At 43.9% G+C, this 19,763-nt stretch overlaps 2 protein-coding genes and 1 long non-coding RNA gene across 5 annotated transcripts in view; 1 reads left to right on the top strand and 2 right to left on the bottom strand.

Moving 5' to 3' along the window:
• Positions 1-6,272, top strand: part of LOC310712004 — a 57,825-nt gene extending 51,553 nt beyond the window's left edge. Inside the window, exon 2 of the long non-coding RNA XR_014528718.1 lies at positions 5,992-6,272. This is a non-coding gene — a long non-coding RNA (uncharacterized lncRNA). The remainder of the gene's footprint in view (positions 1-5,991) is intronic.
• LOC310711943 (uncharacterized protein) lies at positions 5,609-8,261 on the bottom strand. 3 transcript variants are annotated; one of them, XR_014528677.1, is made up of 8 exons: positions 8,176-8,261; positions 7,848-8,006; positions 7,635-7,739; positions 7,412-7,517; positions 7,096-7,158; positions 6,667-6,849; positions 6,413-6,577; positions 5,609-5,717 (listed from the first exon to the last, which is right to left on the bottom strand). XR_014528677.1 is itself a non-coding variant. In XM_083514458.1 (7 exons), the coding sequence occupies exons 1-7, from the start codon at positions 8,209-8,211 to the stop codon at positions 6,564-6,566; spliced, it is 666 nt and encodes a 221-aa protein (XP_083370584.1). In that variant the 5' UTR covers positions 8,212-8,261; the 3' UTR covers positions 6,206-6,563. The 3 variants fall into 3 exon arrangements, 2 of the variants coding, with proteins under 2 accessions (XP_083370584.1, XP_083370585.1); XM_083514458.1 differs by lacking the exon at positions 5,609-5,717 and having other exon boundaries at positions 6,206-6,577; XM_083514459.1 differs by lacking the exon at positions 5,609-5,717 and having other exon boundaries at positions 6,206-6,566; positions 6,651-6,849.
• Positions 8,262-8,389: 128 nt separating this feature from the next.
• Positions 8,390-12,813, bottom strand: LOC310711920 (uncharacterized protein; the record flags this gene model as incomplete). The annotated part of the gene is made up of 11 exons (XM_083514410.1): positions 12,698-12,813; positions 12,388-12,550; positions 10,975-11,116; positions 10,778-10,896; positions 10,515-10,664; positions 9,961-10,103; positions 9,693-9,807; positions 9,445-9,581; positions 9,139-9,258; positions 8,891-9,005; positions 8,390-8,623 (listed from the first exon to the last, which is right to left on the bottom strand). Exons 2-11 carry the CDS (start codon positions 12,457-12,459, stop codon positions 8,390-8,392), a joined length of 1,347 nt encoding a protein of 448 aa, XP_083370536.1. The 5' UTR covers positions 12,460-12,550; positions 12,698-12,813.
• Between the last annotated feature and the right edge of the window lie 6,950 nt (positions 12,814-19,763).

Genomic DNA, 19,763 nt, shown 5'->3' on the forward strand with positions numbered 1-19,763 from the left:
GTCGGAGGAAGAAGTCGCGAAGACAATACAAAATGCATTCAGAATGAAAATTAAAACAAATAAGTTAAAGAAATTCCCGGGTGACTGTTTAGTAACATTCAAAGATAGAGAAATGAGGAATCTGATTCTGCATAGGAACAGAGAGAAGAGATTATACATTGACGGGAACTACATAATCATATTCAAAGATATCCCAATAAGGTTGTTGAAACGAAGAAAAGCCTGCAAACCACTGGTGCAATTGCTTAAGAAAAATAAGATTGATTTCAGATGGGAATTCCCCAAAGGAGTCTCTTTCTTCTACAAAGGAGTAAAGAGAAGATTAACAAGTCCTGAGGAAATAGGAAAATTTACAAGAAGATACAAAGAACTACAGCAAGGAGAAGAAGAGACCAAAGGAGCAGAAGGAGGATTAAGATTGAGGGAGGATTCCGAAGTAGGAGGAGAAGAAGAACAGACCGGGAGAGAATCAGAAGAAGAGGAAGAAGAAGAAGAAGGAGAAGAGATAGAAAGACTATAAAGACTATAAAGCAAATTAAAATCTAAATAGCGGTAAGAAGAATGACGTTAAAATCATGGAATTGGAATATTAATGGAATGAATGATAAGAAGAAACGGAACGGAATCGAACACATCCTAAAAAAGAAAAACTTGGACATCATATGCCTACAAGAAACGCACGTGGCCAAAAAACATAGAAAAATTCTGATTAACAAAAGGTTAGGGAATGAATTCATATCCTCAGACAAAGAGAAAAAAAGAGGCGTTGTCTTATATATCAAAAATAAAATTGAATCTCACCAACTATTTAAGGATGAAGAAGGGAGAATTATTGCGGTTCAAATTAATTGGCAAGGGGGGAAAATGATAATTGTTGGGATATACGCACCAAATGGGAATAAGACAGAATTCTTTAGATTGCTGGAAGAGAAGTTATTTGAGTACATGGAGCAGAAAATTATAATAATGGGAGATATGAATGGTGTGGTCTCAACAGAAATGGACAGATTAAGGAAAACAAAGAATAAAGAAGGGAAATTACCTAAAACTTTTTTTATGATGATGAAGAATTGTAATTTGGTAGACATCTGGAGGCTTAGGCACCCATTGGAGAAGCAGTTTACTTACCATTCAGAACCGAACCAATCGTTTTCTAGAATAGATCAAATATGGGTTTCGAACGAGCTAACCCCAAGAATTCAAAAAATTGAAATACAGGCGAAGGTGATTTCAGATCACAATCCAATAGAAATGGAGTTAAAAGGTTTTGAAGAGCGAACTTTTAGGTGGAGATTGAATGATAATTTATGGGATGACCAAAAGTTCATGGAAAAATCACAAAAAAACCTAACTGAATTCTTCATGAATAATATGGACAAAGGGACAAAAATGAGCGTGGTGTGGGACGCAAGTAAGGCAGTGATGAGGGGCCTCTTTATTCAACAGAACGTATGGAAAAGAAATAACAAAGAGAAATGGACAAAAGAGATCCTTAGATTATGGACTATGAACAAAAATTGATTAAAAAACCCAATAATGAGAAGATAATGCAGGAAATAAAGATTCTTCAAACTCAATTTGCGATGTTAATAAATAAAGAGGTTGAATGGAACATTAAAAGATTAAGACAAAAAAAATTTGAGTTTGCTAATAAATCAGGAAAATGGCTTGCTTGGCAGGTTAAGAAAAGAAAAGAACAAAATACAATTAGCAAAATTGAGGTAAACGGAGAAGAAACAACAGAACCGAAGGAAATCAGGAGAGCATTTGTGGATTTTTACAAGCAATTGTATAGGAATAAAGAAAGGAATAATAAGAAGAAAATAGAAAAATATTTGAAAGAAAAAATGGTGAGGAAGATTCCGATAGACCAAAAAGAACAGCTGAATGCCCCAATATGCAAAGAAGAGGTAGAAGAAGTTATAAAAGAGTTAAAAAGAGGGAAAGCACCGGGGCCGGATGGGTTCACTTCTAGCTATTATAAAAAAATGAGAGATACACTGATGGCCCCGTTGATCAAAGTAATGAATAACATCTTAAAAGAAAAGGACATTCCAGGAACATGGAAAGAGGCATTTATTACAATAATACCAAAACAAGATTCGGATCCTACACAAGTTAAGAACTATAGACCTATCTCGCTATTAAACATAGATTATAAGATCTTCGCAGGAATTTTAGCCAAGAGATTAAAAAAGATACTGATAAAGATTATACATAAAGACCAAGAGGGTTTCCTACCGGGCAGACAAATAAGGAATAATATAAGAAATATAGTTAATGTTATCGAATATCTGTCCGATAGATGTGATAAACCAGCAAGCCTAATATTTGTGGACGCGGAGAAAGCTTTCGATAATGTAATTTGGGAATTTATGTTGAAAAATTTGGAGGTCATGGAGGTGGGTCAAGAATTCTTTAATGGTATTGAAGCAATTTAAACAGATCAGAAAGCAAGATTGATAGTAAATAACATCATTACGGAAGAAATAAAAATATGCAAAGGTACAAGGCAGGGATGTCCACTCTCGCCATTACTATTTATAGTGGTCTTGGAAGTTCTACTAAATGCAATTAGACAAAATAAGCAAATTAAAGGGGTGACATTAGGGGTAAATGAATATAAAATTAAGGCCTTCGCAGATGATGTGGTTCTGACTGTGGAAGAACCTACAGAAAGTATAAAGGAGATTTTAAACGAAATGGAACAATTCGGGAAAATAGCAGGATTCAGATTGAATAAGAAAAAGACCAAAATGATAGTTAAAAATATGGATCGAGATAAGATTGAACTATTACAACAAAGAACGGAGATTGAGGTAGTAAAGAAGATTAAATATTTAGGAATCTGGCTTTCTGACAAGAACATAGATTTATATCAATATAACTATATCCCTGTATGGAAAGGTGTAAAAAGAGATTTGGAGATTTGGGCCAGAATGAAATTATCATTCTGGGGAAGAATATCGATGGTAAAAATGATGGTGCTTCCTAAGTTGTTATTCTTATTCCAAACGATACCCATAATTAAAGGCACAAAATTTTTTAAAGAGTGGCAAAAGGTGATCTCAAGATATGTCTGGGAAGGGAAGAAGCCTAGAATTAAATTTAAGTTATTAACAGACACAAAAGAAAGAGGTGGCTTCTCCCTACCAGACATGAGACTCTATTACGAGGCAGCATGCTTGTGCTGGTTAAAAGAATGGGTAAAGTTGGAAAATAAGGAATTATTAGATCTTGAAGGGTTTAACAACAAATTTGGGTGGCATGCGTACCTATGGAGTGACGAAAAGAGGGTACATAAGGGATTTACAAATGGTTGTGTTTTTTGTTTTTTTGTTTTTGTTTTTTGTATTTTGTATTTTCTGTCTTTGAAACTTTAATAAATATCATTAAAAAAAACAAGGGAGAATGATTGTAGTGCAGATTATGTCTCAAGGAGTAAAGATTATTGTCGTCGGACTATACGCACCTAATGACAGAAAAGCAGTCTTTTTCTCTGAATTAGGTAATAAGTTAACAGAGTGGATGGATCAAAAAATGATAGTGATGGGTGACTTTAATGGAGTGGTGTCACCGAACCTGGATAGATCAACAAGAAAACAAGAGATTAAGGAAGGCAAGTTACCGCAGACATTTTTTGATTTGGTTGATAATATAGGAATAATTGACGAGTGGAGATTCAAAAACCCTACTGTAAAATAATATACTTTCTTCTCAAATCGTAACCAGAGTTGGGGGAGAATAGATGGTATTTGGATCACTAAGGAATTGATACAGAATTTAATCAAATCTGAAATTCTCCCACAGACTATATCTGATCATAACCCAGTATATTTAGAGTTAAAGGGTAAAGAGACTAGAGTATTTAGATGGAGAATGAACGAATCTCTATTTAATGATCAAAAGATAGTGATTAAGGCAAAAGAAACAATTGAAGAGTACTTTAAGTGGAATTTAAATAAAGGGACAGCTTTAGCAACGGTTTGGGACGCAGGGAAAGCCGTCATGAGGAGCTTTCTAATTCAGAAAAACAGTCATCAAAGAAAAGAAAAAGAGAAAAAGAAGGAGGAGCTCTTGGTACAGTTAATGGAGAATGAAAGACAATTAACTACTAAGCCAGGTGTTGAGACTATAAAACAAAATATAAAGTTATTACAAGCCCAATTTTCTATGATAGTAAACCAGGAGATTTAGGGGAAAGTTAAAATGTTGAAACAGAAGAGTTTTGAATCTGCTAATAAAATAGGAAAATATTTGGCCTGGCAACTAAGAGAAAGGAAAAAACAAAATACGATATGTAGGATAAGGGATGGAGATAAGATAGTGGAAGACCCAAATGAAATAAAAAGGTTGTTTCAGAAATACTATAAGGATCTATATAAAAGAGATAAGGAGTCAGGCCATGATATAGAACGCTATCTGAAAGAACATCATTTACAACAGATATCAACCGAAGAAAAAGAATTATTAAATCAGCTGATTACAGAGGAGGAGGTAAGGAAGGCAATATCAAAGATGAAAATTGGCAAAGCGCCGGGGCCAGATGGTCTGTCAGCCAAATATTATAAAGTATTAAGTGATCAAATAAGCCCAACCCTATGTGAAGTGATGAACAATACTTTAAAAGAAGGGAAGACCCCGAACACCTGGAAGGAAGCCTATATGACACTAATTCCTAAAAAAGATGTGGATGCTTTAGAGGTGAAAAACTATAGGCCGATTTCGTTATTAAATAACGACTATAAATTGTTTGCGGATGTAATGGCAGAAAGATTTTAAAAAGTACTAAATAACAGAATCCATAAAGATCAAACGGGCTTCCTTCCAGGGAGACAATTGAAGGATAACGTAAGAAATGTGATAGATATCATTGAATATTTGGAAACCAGAATAGACAAACAAGCCGCTTTGATTTTCATTGATGCCGAAAAGGCCTTCGATAACGTTTCTTGGTGCTTCCTGATAGAAAATCTAAAAACGATGGGGCTGGGTGAAAGATTTAGAAAAGGTATAGAAGCTATCTATAATGAACAAAAAGCTAAGCCTGTCCGCTGCTCCCAAAGCTGCGGGGGGGAAATCATATTTTTTTCCTTGATTCCCCCCCTGGAAACTAGGGGCGAAAAATACGGTAAGTTAAAGATTTATGCAGATGATATCCTATTATTATTTACAAACCCCTTAGAGGGTGTAAGAGAATTTATGATAATCCTGAAGAACTTTAAAGAAGAGTCGGGATTGGGAGTAAATTTGGAGAAGTCTGAAATCTTATTTGGGGATGTAAATAAAGAGGAGAAGAAGGAAATTACAAAAATGACAAAGATGGATATCAATAGGAAAAAAATTGAATACTTGGGGGTAAATATTATTTAAAATAGTGCTAGGATTCCAGATGTAAATTACAAAGAAGAGTGGAGAAAGATCAAGAAGGATATAAAATCATGGAAAAATAAGTATTTATCTATTATAGGTAGGGTTAGAGTAGTTAATTTTTTTAATTTTTTAATTTTTTTTTAATTTTTTAATTTTTTAATTTTTTATTTTTTTATTCTTACTGTAATAATAACTGTTCTCCTTCTTATCTTCTTTTACGCATATAGGAGGTATTTCTTTGGAAAGACTATCCACGAGGAATTGTTGGTATCCTTGGTCTCCTTGAACCCCTGGAATTCCTTGATCATGATGAAGTTGATGTTAACCCTGATGTGCATCTTGACCTTGAGGAGACCAATGACCAAAGAAAATGTTTTTGTAAAGCATGCTAAGCGGATGTTTCAAATATATGGCGAAAATGTCACCCTTTATTATGAACACCCTAGAAAGGTAGCTGACATGTCCCTCATCCCAGGACTAATCAGGGACCCTGTGTTTGTCTTTTTTACCGTTATCATCTCCACTGGGGATGCCCACCAGGGTATTTGGGGCTCTAAGAGTCTGTGGTACTTATCCCAGACCTTGTATAATGAAATCCTGACTATATGATTTAAAAAGTCCTTATGCACTGCCACTTTGTTGTATGTTAGGTAGGCGTGCCATCCAAACCTCGTATTCCAACCTTCTAAATCTAATATATCAGCCTTCTTCAAGAAGGTGGGGTTGTTTTAAATGGTTGTTAAATGTGTTATGTTGATTTAGATTTTGTATTTGTGGGCTGGAGTGTTGTTTCAGGGCTCTTGTATTGTTTATTAGTGTGCATACATTGGTCTTGTGGCTATTTTTAGTATGTTTTTATTATTTTAATTTATATTATGTTCTGATATTTTTATTATGAATTTTGTGCAGTGAGTATTCTTATTATTTATTTTGTGCTTCGTATACTTGGTGTTGTGAACCACCCTGAGATTCAAAATCAATAAAATCAACAATCAAAAACAACATCAACAAGAAACACAACAACAAAAAGGTTTCCTACCGCTGTGTACGGAGGGTCGTGAGGGCAGCACCACTCCTCTTGGTTGATCCTGATGGTGTTGATGTTCTAGGCGCTGGTCCAGACTGGATCCCGCGGAGAGCAGAAGATGGTATCTCTGCAGCACAACTCTGGTGTCCACGTTGCCTTGGCGCTACTCCGGATGTTCTGTCAGGAGGAGAAAGGGGCTCCTTGAGAAACGTCCCATCCAAACAGCCCACCAGATGTCCCAATAGCACACCAGATGCCTCACTCACCTGGCATGCAGCTCAGGAAGTCCTGTGGGTAAGGTTCCCTGCGAAAACAGTGGAGCAGCCTCCTCAAAAAGCGCTGGACCCTGCCTGTCTTCTGATGTTCATCGGCCCGCTGCATGATGTTCAGGCAGCTCCTCCCTGTCTGCCTGAGCCCTTCTTCCTTGTGCTGCTGCATCTCTTCCAGCCCTGAGTGGCAAGGGAGAAAGGTTGAGCAAGGCGAAGAGGCACAGGAAAAGAGCCATCCATCAACAATATGAAAACAGCCGTCAGGTGTGTTTGTGTGTGAGAGAGAGCAGTGAAGTCACATTCCAATTCTCTTTGCATGTTCATCTTGTGGCACCTCAGTCTGAACATACATCTGAGAATTTGCCTTCCCCTGAAGACCTTTCTCAGCAGAAGCATCCCTCCCTGCCCTCCGTACGTCTCACTCACATGTTCCATAGGATGCCATGTCTTGATTGTGGATGAAACTGGCATCCTGGAAAGCCAGATGACCTAGAGAGGGGGGGGGCAAGAAAAGGGACGTCATCTTGGTGCAAAGCAAGCAGAGACAGAGGCAGCTCAGCAGGAGGACAGGTATGCTCTGCTGCGTCTAGAGGCCGCCACCCTCACGGAGCACTCAGAGCAAGATCTGGGCACAGATGGAGGCCTACCTAGCAGGTGGCCTGGGGACATGTCCATCCTCCCTGCCATTGTTACCAAGACGTTTCTGTCCATCCCTACCAGGGAATAACGTTGCTTGACTTACCCAGAAGCAGAGCTGCCACCCTGGAGACCGCTGGCAGCCTGTTGGCAGACGGCTTCGTACAAGATAAGGCAGCACTCCGAAGGATGTCCTTGCTGAAGGTCTCGCTCTGTGGGCAAAGACAAAGGAGAAGTGGCATCAGAGAAGCTTGAGAGCGCAGCAGAAGAGCCTTGCACTCCCAGAGACATGCCTGGGCAAAGCTGCCAACAAAGCAGAGAGACCTTACCATATGCTTGGCAGCCTGGTGGAGAGCAAAGTGGAGGCTAAATTTGTTGGAACGAGCCCACCACTTGACTTCTGGGGCTAGATGGGAAAGAGCCCTCCTTGCGGCCTGCAACGCAAGAAGAGAAGAGGGTTACAAATTGCAGTACATAGTCTCGGAAGCTCCTGAGAACAATCCCTCCCTCCTACTGCATAAGTCCACCTCTTTGGCCCTCACCTTGGCCACTTCGTCCTCGTCTTCGAGGTGAATGAGGACCACAACCAGTTCATGAATGGCTTCCTCTTCTGTTGTTGTAATGGGAAGTCTTTGGTCTCTCACCCAGCCCCGAAGCAGCCCCAGATGTTCGATGGCTGATGCCCGGACGGATGCTTCCTCCTATAGGCAGAAAATATCAGAGGTTGTGTTTCTCATCAGATCACTTTCCAGAGGAACACCCTCCTGAAGCCAGAACATCTCCGCTGCATGCCAGTCTAAACCCCACCCTTCCTCTTCCAAAGCATTCCTCCACCAGCAGGTGTGATGTCACGTTTCCCCTCATACTCACATGGGCAGCCAGGCCGCAGTAGGTTTCTGCCAGCATATTCAGGTCTTCCTCTCCCAGCTCCCTAGAATGGTAGGCTTTGTCTACCACCTCTATCAATTCTGGGAGGACATCAGCTTCTACGTAAGACAGGGACTCCAGCAGCAAGAGCCGCAGAATCGAAGGGTCCTACACAAAAGAGAGAATCTTTTCAAAGGTCTGAAAGGCCTCATGCCTTTTAGCACAGGCCCTTCAGTATTGTGCCAGCAAAAGAGTGCTGGGCCATGATTAGAATCGAGATCTGTACCTCCCCTCCCTCCCTCTGAGCATCACTTGCCATGTCAGAGTCCAGAAGCAGGGATATCCCTCTGACGCTGAGCTTCCGGACTTGCAGGTAGTTGTGTTCCAGCCAGCTGAGGAGCCGCTCCAGTGTATCTTCACAGGGATAGACCTCCAGACGGCAGTTGAGCAGCTAAAGAGGCCCAAAGAGAAAGAAACCCTTCAGTGATGAGAGGCTGAGGCATGTTCTCCTTTTACCCACCATTTGCAATTCTGCACAGAGCAAACCCACTGAAGTGAATGGACCAAAGTTTGCCATGTACATCAAATCCAATGGGTCTACTCTGAGGAGCACTAAAACAGGCAACAGTCCTTAGGCTCAAAGTAGCCCAACACTCGGCAGAAACCAAGCCAGGGCCTCCTTGCTGCACCCATTTCCTCCCGCGTCAGTCCCCCTCACCTCAATGTAGATAGCTGCCGCGACTTGTGGCATCCCGGCAAAATCCTGGTCCTCGAGAGCAGCGATGATGCTTTCCACCATGGGAGGGATCCACCAGCTTCGCTTTCCGACAGCTCTGAAATGGAGAAGCAGATCTTGGTAAGGAAGGGAAAGACACCGCAGGAAGCAAACAGGGGCACAGTCCGATCCCGTGCCTTCAGCTCCATTTGCCAGACCACTGGGGAAGGTCACCGCGTTCTTCCTCTTACCTCACCATGGCAGACAACCCCTGGCTGAAAGTCTCCCGGCAGAAAAGTTGGTCAACGATGGCCGCCTCCACTTGCTCTCCAGTGGTGCCAAGAAGGAGGTGCAGAACTTCCTTAGCCCCTCTGGAACCAAAGCAAGACCAGTTTTGCCAGGAGGGTCATTGGCACACACTCAAATTCTTTCCCCATCCTTCCTCCCTAGCAGCCGCCTGAAGGAGAGCCTCCCTTGGAAAACCAAGCTGGACTGGAAACCCCCCCGAGGTTGAAGGGGAAAGGACTTCATTGCTCCCTTTGCATCACACTACTCACACGAGGAATTCCTGTTCATAGTGGAAGTTGATAACCATCCCCAGGAGAGCGATCAGCAGCTGTGGGAAGTTCTGGCGCACAGCTGCCTTGTAGTCCTCCATCCTGAGGATGGCGTGCAACAGGCTGGTGAGATGTTGCTGGAAGAGAGAGGGGTGCAAGTCACTTTCTCTGCTTTTCTGCAGAATACAGGAACCCCTCGATATTACCCTGGGAAGAAGGAAGCCAGAAAGCAGGTGGTTGGTCCTTACCACTTGGGTGGCAGATTCCACCATGGGGCTTTGGTAAATCTGCTTGGCCATGAGATGAATCAGTTGTTCTGGATTGGCCGATGCCAAAACCTCCTTCCAAATTCCCTCACAGTCTCTGTGAATGCAAAAACAAAAGCAATGGTCAGATTCAAGTCTTCTGCTTGCTGCCATGCTCCAGAGAGAGGAAATGGCAGCAAGGGCTTTCTGAGCAAGCCCTGCAGCTTGCCAACCTTCCCCTTAGCCCAGTACAACCTGGAGGGCTCCATACCTGAAGGGAAGCTGGGGGAGATATTGCACCACTTTCACCAGGTGCTGATGTGACAGGATGGACAAAGCAAAGACGGCCATGTCTCTGCCTTTCACTGCAGGCCCCTGGCTGATCTTAAGGAAGGCCTCCAGCAGCACCTTCACCTGTCAGAGAAAAGGAGAGAGTTGCTTGGAGAGTACAAGGAAGCGGGGCTGTCTGCAGGCAGATCCCTCCATCCCTCATTGAAAGAGGGACCCTTGACCTGTGCCACGACAGCCTCTTCCTTCCAAGGTACCACTCAGGGTCCTGGGGAGTATTGGACCCAGGCAGCTCCAGGGCACCAGTTCCCCTATCCATTGTGGGCCAAGAGAAGAAGCTTGCCAGTCTGCTCCCAGAAGGAGGAGGATTCCCCATCCCTGAATCCATGTTTCTCAGGACCCTTGGCTGAGGTTCTTGCCCTGACATTGCCAGGCCCCTCTCAACTAACATGTGTCCTGGCCACCCAATGGCATGAGGTTGCCTCCCCTACACCACGCAGAGAATCTTATTCTCTCCTACCTTTGCAGATGCCTTACCTTCACTTTTGTGCCGCCAAACTGCTTGATGAATTCTTGCAGTAAGTGGGAGATAGCCAGTGAGTTGAAGCTGCTCTCGACAACCAGGTCTCTGGCCAGGAAGCACATGGCCTCCAAGAGCTGCTCCGCAGGGAGAAAGGCGCCAAAGACCTGAAGCGAGAGAGGAAGGTCAGAGATGCCCACAGGGCAGGGCTGGGGAGCAGAAAGCCCAGGTGCTGCCTCTGCAGAACCCAGAACATGTGGCTTGAGAGACAGCGACTTACCCTGGCAAGAGAGCAACAATTATTCATGAACAGTTCAGGAACCGGTCCTCCGGTGGATTTGAGGACCTTCTCAGCTCCGGTGACAAGTATTTGGTTCCTAAACGTTCCTGCCAGTGTCTCTGCAAAGGAAAGCCAAAGGGTTAGTTTGGGTCTTGCTCACCCCCACCCCATGCTGGGATGCATTCTTCCAGTCTTACCTTCGTTGTGCCGCAGGATGGGCAGAAGATGGCAGAGAGCCTCTGCTGCCCTCTGCCTGCACTCCGGGTCTTCATCCAGTGCACAAAGGCAGGAAATCGCCACCAGTTGGCCAAGGGAGGGTGCAGGAAGTGCTTCCGATGGCTGAAAAGAAACCCAGAGAAGGGACTGATAAGAGAAGCAACCCATCACCATTTTCCCTATAACATTTTTATTAAATCTTCCAAACATTCCAAAACATTTAGCATCCTCTACAGAAAAAAAATGATTTCTTTTTGACTTCCCACCCCTCTTTTCCTAATGTTTGCTTTTTTTCTTCTTTTCTCAGCCGTCTTACTCACTATGGCCCAGCTCTGTTCTCCAAATTGAGTATGTGCTGGGATGCCTGATTGTCCCTTGGGCACCTTGCAGGGTGGGCCTAGAAGCAGCAGCCTGAAGGCCTTGACAGCCCTGCATGGTTGCAATGCTTCCCTTCAGTAAAGCCACTTCCAAGCTGCAGAGGAGGTGGGGTTGCGGGCTTCATGCCCTCCCCCCACGTACTCGGGGGCTGGCTTGCAGCCCCCGCGAGAGCAGGGAATCCTCGGGCGCATCATCTCCCTTGCCAGCCAATCGGCTGGCCTGGGAGGCATGGCCCGCGCTATTTAGGGCCGGCGCGCCTGAGGATTTCCCTCTTTCTCCCAGCGCCCCAGCTGCTCCGGTTCCCCCACCCTCCCACCCTTTAGATTTGGCTCTTTGACATTGCTATGGACCTCGGTTGGTCGCCGTCAAGGGGCCTGGCAGGAATTTTTTCCACTTGGCAAATTGGCACCAGACATTTGGCTTTTTGCCTATCTCATAGCAAATCGTCACAACTTCCTCGGCATTGGCAGTTAGGCATTGGTAAGGGTATTGTTATGCAGATGAGTGTGGGGGGGAGGAAGCGCCATCACCTTCCCCCATATTGAAGGGTAGTCCAGTAAAGCAGTGTTCCCCAACCTTGGGTCTCCAGCTGTTTTTGGACTACAATTCCCATCATCCTTGACCACTGGTCTTGCTAGCAAGGGATGATGGGAGTTGTAGTCCAAAAACAGCTGGAGGCCCAAGGTTGGGGAACACTGCGGTAAAGGATTCCCTGGGGCGTTGCCCTGTCCGAAGCCTATGGAGGTGTGGGCCTAAGGCACGCCCCTGAGCGGTGACCCCGGGGGAGCTCCTAGTTGATGTACATCAGCAGGACTCCCCCTACTGGTGGTTAACCCTTGCCGGTCTTCTAGCAATCAGGCTGAAGCCGGTTAGTCGATAGGACCAATGCCTAAGCCAATACCGCTCAATTCCTGTAATCAATAAAGTTGTGGCCTAATTTTGCCCATTAACCTAAAATACTGGTGTCCTGTGTCTTTATTTCCATGGGGGAGGCGGGAACTCGCCACGCAACTCACATATTCCTGGATCTTCTGCAGGAGGGCGGAAAGATCTCGGAGCGCCTTCCTTCGGATCTTCCTATTCTTCATCCTCGTGACCACATCCGCAAGTCTGTCCTTCAGCTGGTCCTCGTTGACGCTTTCAGGAGGAAGATCAGCCGGAGAAGCTGTGGTTGGGATGCTGAGGGGAGACAGGAGTAGCACTTTTGTCAAAAGGGTTTATTGCCTCCCATCCTTCAAAGACCCCAACCACCATCACCATAGAAATGGTCCGGGTGTTTTTTTTTAAAGCAATTGATTATGGGGGAGGGGATTAGCACAGGATTACCTTGGAGGACGATCCTCCCCATCTTCCAGGCTGATTTCCGATATTTTATCTTCATCAAAATCAGTTTCCTGTCCATGAGAAAAGAGAAACAGGAACGTCAGAATGTGAAGAATGGATCAGACCCATTCATGTTTTTGTGTTCATCAGGAAAGCACAGACGAGGTAGGTTGGGAAACAAACTGAAAATCTCTGGCCTCCATTTCCTTAGAGACCTTATTCACCCTTCTATTCATTTAAGCCTTTGGTTAAGAGTTTGGGTGTAATCCTTGACACCTCCCTTTCCACGGAGGCGCAGGTTACAACAGCCAAGGCGACATTTTTCCACCTTTGGCTCATCAAGCAGTTGGTCCCTTACCTTTCCTGCCCCAACCTGGCCACAGTGATCCATGCGATGGTCACCTCCAGGCTTGACTACTGTAATTCTCTGTATGCGGGGCTGCCCTTGAAGCTGTCCCAGAAACTCCAGCGGGTGCAGAATGCTGCAGCGAGGCTCCTCACGGGGTCTCTGCCATGGGAGCATATTCACCCAGTGCTTTTCCAGCTGCACTGGCTCCCGGTGGAGTACAGGGTCAGATTTAAGGTGCTGGTTTTGACCTTGAAAGCTCTTCACAGCCTAGGACCCTCGTACCTACGGGACCGCCTCTCCTGGTATGCCCCACAGAGGACCTTAAGGTCCATATATAGCAACACCCTAGAGGTCCCGGGGCCTAAGGAAGTTAGATTAGCCTCAACCAGAGCCAGGGCCTTTTCAACAGTGGCTCCGGCCTGGTGGAACGCTCTGCCTCACGAGACCAGGGCCCTGCAGGATCTGATTTCTTTCCGCAGGGCCTGTAAGACAGAGTTGTTCCGCCTGGCCTTTGGCTTAGAAGGCTCAGTTTGATTCCCTCCCCCTCTTTCTATTTCCTTTTCCCTCCTGTGAAGAGGCTGCATCCTAATGTTTTAATGTTGTATCTTAATCTTTTAAATTGTATTTTAATCAACTTTGTTTTAATTATTATTGGTTGTTAGCCACCCTGAGCCCGGTCTTGGCTGGGGAGGGTGGGGTATAAATAAATTTTATTATTGAATCTAGTACCAAAAGGGTTTTAGAACTGATTCAAGAATTTGGTCAAGTTGCAGGATTTAAATTGAATAAGTTAAAAACCAAGGTTGTAGAGAAAAAATTAACACCAATGGAGAGAGAGAGGTTTCAGAATGAGACAGGTTTCACAGTGGTTAAGAAAGTTAAATACCTGGGGATTAACATGACAGCAAAAAATGGGAATTTGTTTAAAGACAACTATGAGAAATGCTGGGCTGAAGTGAAAAAAGATTTAGAAATTTGGTCAAATTTGAAGCTTTCACTGCTGGGTCGTATTGCTGCGGTAAAAATGAATGTATTGCCTAGAATGTTGTTTTTGTTTCAAACATTGCAAATTGTGGACAAAATGGACTGTTTCAAGAGGTGGCAGAGAGATATTTCTAGATTTGTCTGGCAGGGCAAGAAGCCTAGAATAAAATTTAAAATATTAACAGATGCAAAGGAAAGAGGTGGATTTGCCCTGCCAGACTTTAAACTTTACTATGAATCAGCAGCCTTTTGCTGGTTGAAAGAATGGCTGCTTCTTGAAAACACTGACATTTTGGATTTAGAAGGTTTTAACAATGTATTTGGATGGCATGCATATCTGTGGTATGATAAGGTCAAAGCACATAAAGCATTTAAAAACCATATTGTCAGGAAAGCATTGTTTAATGTTTGGATAAGATACAAGGACTTATTGGAAAATAAAACCCCAAGGTGGCTGTCACCGATGGAAGCGAAAGCTCGGAAAAAGCTCAATATGGAGGTCTAATGGCCGAAATATTGGGGAATTTTGGAACAAGATGAAGATAGACTGAAATTGCAGAGTATTGAGAAACTAAAAAACAAAGTGCGAGACTGGCTTCATTATTATCAGATAATGGAGGCATACAATTTGGACAAGAAAATTGGCTTCCAGGTGGAAAAATCAAAATTAGAAACAGAACTGTTAGAACCCAAAACTAAGATTTTGTCAAAAATTTATAACTTGCTGTTGAAATGGAATACACAGGATGAAACGGTGAAATCTGCTATGATTAAATGGGCACAAGATGTTGGACATAACATAATGATGGCTGACTGGGAACAGTTATGGACCACAGGTATGAAGTTTACGGCATGCAATGCCTTAAGAGAGAATATTATGAAAATGATATACAGGTGGTACATGACACCAGTCAAGCTTGCAAAAATTTATCATTTGCCCGATAATAAATGTTGGAAATGTAAGGAAACTGAAGGTACATCCTTTCACCTTTGGTGGACGTGCCCAAGGATTAAGGCTTTCTGGGAGATGATCTATAATGAATTGAAAAAGGTATTTAAATATACCTTCTTGAAGAAACCAGAGGCCTTTCTCCTGGGCATAGTCGGCCAATTGGTGCTAAAGAAGGATAGAACTTTCTTTATGTATGCCACAACAGCAGCAAGAATACTTAAAGCAAAGTATTGGAAGACCTACCCACTCTGGAAGAATGGCAGATGAAGGTGATGGACTACATGGAACTGGCGGAAATGACTGGCAGAATCCGAGACCAGGGAGAAGATTCGGTGGAAGAAGATTGGAAGAAATTTAAAGACTACTTACAGAAATATTGCAAAATTAATGAATGTTAGAATGATGTTGGAATGAAGCTAGGTGGTTTAAGCAGTAATGCTATAAAGGTGTATGTAAAAAAGGATTGATAACAGATGAAAATTTAAAGTTATAGTATATTAAGTTAAAGGATCATGAGAAAACAAAGAGGGAAAGAAATTGCTGACTTAAATAATTGAACTGGAATACAAAAAGGGAGGTATGAGGAGGTCAGGGAAACAAGGATATGAATGTAAGCTATAGAAAGATTTATTCATTTTCCTTTTCTTCTTTTTAAGTGTCTTTTATTCCTTTTTCCCTGTATTTTGTATTTTCCTTGTATTTTTGTTTTTTGTTTTTGTGTAATTCTTTTTTTCTCTGAAATTTTAATAAATATCATTTTTTTAAAAAATTATTATTAGTAGTAAAGGAGCCCCTTTACTACATGGTGGCAGCGGTGGGATGGAACTTCCCTGCAGAAAGGCACTTTGATTTTAAATTGGCACGAATCATTGGGTACTACAGGCGTTTTATTTTTTTGGGATAGAGATAGGAATCATGGAAGCTGGGGCTTTACAGGAATACACTTTGCGAACTGTGGACGAATGGGGTCCAGGTGGAGAAGATAACCCCTCCCCCAATCTCCAAGTCCCAGAGCGGAATCCGCCTCCTGGTTTTCGGGAGATCCCGAGTCGGAGAGAGAGCTGGTGGACGCCAGCGAAATAAGAACTGTTCAGAAGGGTGGGCAAGAGTCCTGCAACTTGGAGAGAGAGGGGGGCACGCCAGTTTACCACCCCTTGTCACCTCGTGAGGAAGTGGAAGCTGGGATGGCCTCCACACCTCCTAGAGGGAACTATCTTGTTTATGCAGAGCCTAAAGGGATGGAGTTTTCAGAGGGCGATGCGGTTGAGTGGGTGCAAAACCCAGGCCAAGGTGGATACCGGTGCCGTGATAAGTTTCCAAAGATGGGCCAGTCCATTCTTATGGGGCCGAGAGTCAGCCGGATGGCTTATGAGTATCAAGATCTGCCGCAGCAGCTGCAAGAAGTGTCTGTGGGAGACCACCATCGAGAAGATCTTACCGTATTTTTCGCCCTATAAGATGCACTTTTCCCCCTCCAAAAATGAAGGGGAAATGTGTGTGCATCCTATGGGGCGAATGCAGGCTTCAGGAGGCTATCTGCTAGCCGTGGGAGACCCAGCAGTCCTTATGAGGCTTCAGGCCCTGCCCCAGGCCAGATGGTAAGTGGCAAGAGCAGGGCCCTCAAGCACTCACTCAGGGGAGTCCTCCTGGGCAGCAGGCCGCAAGCAGCACGCAGTCCTTATGAGGCTTCAGGCCCTGCCCCAGGCCAGATGGTAAGTGGCAAGAGCAGGGCCCTCAAGCACTCACTCAGGGGAGTCCTCCTGGGCAGCAGGCAGCAAGCAGCACGCAGTCCTTATGAGGCTTCAGGCCCTGCCCCAGGCCAGATGGTAAGTGGCAAGAGCAGGGCCCTCAAGCACTCACTCAGGGGAGTCCTCCTGGGCAGCAGGCAGCAAGCAGCACGCAGTCCTTATGAGGCTTCAGGCCCCGCCCCAGGCCAGATGGTAAGTGGCAAGAGCAGGGCCCTCAAGCACTCACTCAGGGGAGTCCTCCTGGGCAGCAGGCAGCAAGCAGCACGCAGTCCTTATGAGGCTTCAGGCCCCGCCTATCCGCTAGCCGTGGGAGACCCAGCTCCGGTGCGTCCTATGGGGCTAATAGAGCAACTTATGCGCCACCTGTCTCCAGAAATTGCGAGTTTGGTTGCTGACGATCTAAAGTCCACGATCTTTAGAGGAGGCCACAGAATTCGCAGAATCTTTCAGACTAAATCATTCTCATCTGGTAAACAGGGGACCGGCTGGTGGGTACAGACCGACAGCCTCAGCTTCTGGCAGGAGGTCCGGCCCTCCCGTTAAAGGAGAAGTGAGTGATTTCGGCTTTAGATTGGGCTTGGGAAACATCAAATCCCTGGGAGCAGAAATCCAGTGTGTACTGGAATGGCTCTTACACCAATTCAAGCCAGCCGCTGAGTTGTTAACACAAGCCCTTGTAAGTTTGTGGCTGACCAGCAGCGTCCTTTTGAAATGCAAACCAATGCCAGTAAAATAGGATTAGGAGAAGCTTTGTTCCAAAGGGACAATGAGAGAAGTTGGCAACCTGTGGTGCACCTGAGCAAAGAATTGTAGCCCTGAGAGAAAGACCATCCCACTGCTGAACAAAAAGGTCTTTCTGATCTGGAAATAGTGACTCAAAGTTTTGAGAAAGGAGACTGGGCTGTAACTTTAAATCTTACCAGTCTCCCCCCTAAGCGAGTCGTTTACTGGCCTGGCCTTAGTACATCCGAGGCCAAGCTAAGTCCTGTGCTTCATCAAGAGAAATACCAAAAGGTGTTTAATTCTTTTAGAGAACATCATGCTAATACTGTGAAAATGTATGTGGAACTTGAATTTTCTTTGTTAACTCCTTTTGGAAGTCGAACACAGGTAGCCTTTGTGCACTTAGACTTCATAGAAGGGTACAAACAGGCTAAAGGTACTTTTGATGTGTTATCCTTGTCTATCCTGTCCAGAACATAGGCTAGGAAGTTTTTTGTTATTTCACAGCTTTTTTACTGTGCCTGCGGTACTGACCCAGGATGAATTATTTGTGCAACCCCCCTAGTTCTGGGAAGATCAGTTTGAGTGTGCTGCTAGTGATTTTTTCTTTAAAAGGCTGCTTAACCACTCAAGCTGGAAATGTTTACATCAGTTTGTACATTGTTTTGATGAAATTTAGGGACTTAACCCTGTAATTTCATCTTAGAGGGGAGGGTGTAGTGAAGCTAAGGATTTCAAACTTTGGTCAAGAAAGTAGCAGAGTATTGTGGGTAATCAAAAAGCCACAAGAGTCATGGGAAACAGGTCTGTTGCTTTAACCCTGCAGACCACAGTCTCCAAATGTGTAAATGGTTATCTTAGGAAGGAAGTTCTCTAGTTTGATTTGGGGTCTTGACACCTGGGGCTCCAGCTATTCACACCCACCTAGTGTTGTTATCAGTCTTTTAATTACCTGGTTCCAGTAGTAGATAACTACTGTAGTAGATAACTACTGAGTAACACCCCTCCCCACCTTCTCACTATATAGAAGGATCTGGCAACTTCTGTTTCAGTGTATCTGAAGAAGTGTGCATGCACACGAAAGCTCATACCAAGAACTAACTTAGTTGGTCTTTAAGGTGCTACTGGAAGGAATTTTTTTATTTTAATTACCTGGGAATGTGCACCTGTGAAACATCCGAGGAAAGGGGTGAGCCCTTTGATCCAGGTTCTGGGAACTTAATGAGCTCAGCTGTCACAAGCCAAAATTATTAGCCCATAAGCTGGTCATTGGTGAATTTGAATGTAATCAAGAATTGTGATTGGGTCTGGGTTCTGGTTCCACGTGAGATTTGTGAATAAAGAGCCTAAGAACTGCGCTCTGCAACCTGCGATTTGCCAACAGCCGTCCTGTGTCTCTTTGTAATGGAGATTCCTGCTGACTTTGTAATGCGGATCTACTGAAGGACTTTGAAACTATCCTATCTCTGTCTTTGTTCTTAAAAAAAATTAAAAAAAAATCCTTCCAGTAGCACCTTAAAGACCAACTAACTTAGTTCTTGGTATGAGCTTTCGTGTGCATGCACACTTCTTCAGATAGAAGTTCTTAGAAGTGAGTATCTTAGTTAGCTATATTAAACAATGTCTTTATTTTATCTGCCTGAAAGATACAAAAGATGTGCCTGCTTTTTAAGCATGTTAACTGTGTTTTTTAAAATAAATTTTAAAAAAAGAATCATTGTCTTATGTGCAAATCTGAGGGAAAATCTAAGTCCAACGCCTGACTACTTGGTTACGCTATACCTGATGAATTTCTGCCTGCAAGCTTGTGGAAGCAGCTTGCAGAGTGGGGCAACCGGTAACAAAGGAGCAGAGTCTTCTCCCTTGGACTGTGCCTCCGGCTGCCCTGAGACAGAGTGGTGGCAGCATGACCATTTCTGTGGCGTTTTGTTTTGTCAAAAAGTCAATGACTGCCGGCCTCCGTTCCAGAAACCGGACCCAGCTGGAGGGTAAGGGCAGGTGAGGGAGGGGTGAGTGGCCAGAGCCCCTTTACTACAACATTCTTTCTAAATTTATTGTTTTGCATTGTTTTAATTGTCTGTTTTAACCATATTTGCACAGCGGTTTCTAATGTTGTGAGTGTCCTCTATTTCAGAAGCTTCTACTCTGCAGCCTCTTATAGTTTAACGGCGAGTCTTTTCGTTCTTATGCTCTTACAGTTGTTTTAACTGCGTGCCTTTGTTTGTTTTTGAGTTCTTATCTGTTTTAATTATCAGTTTTTATCCATCCATTATCCGTGTTTAATCTTGTATTTTATTCAGATGTTTTTGTTGG

The sequence above is a fragment of the Podarcis liolepis genome, assembly GCF_965112155.1.
Source record: "Podarcis liolepis genome assembly, chromosome: 7".
Classification (NCBI taxonomy): domain Eukaryota; kingdom Metazoa; phylum Chordata; class Lepidosauria; order Squamata; family Lacertidae; genus Podarcis; species Podarcis liolepis.

Excerpts from the sequence above, each read along its gene's own strand:
- LOC310711943 (XM_083514458.1), bottom strand. The coding sequence starts at position 8,211 with ATGCTGGCAGAAACCTACTGCGGCCTGGCTGCCCAT. Across the intron at positions 8,007-8,175 it reads ACTGCGGCCTGGCTGCCCAT|GAGGAAGCATCCGTCCGGGC; the intron begins GTGAGTATGAGG and ends TTCTGCCTATAG. Across the intron at positions 7,159-7,411 it reads GGTGGCAGCTCTGCTTCTGG|GTCATCTGGCTTTCCAGGAT; the intron begins GTAAGTCAAGCA and ends CCCCCTCTCTAG.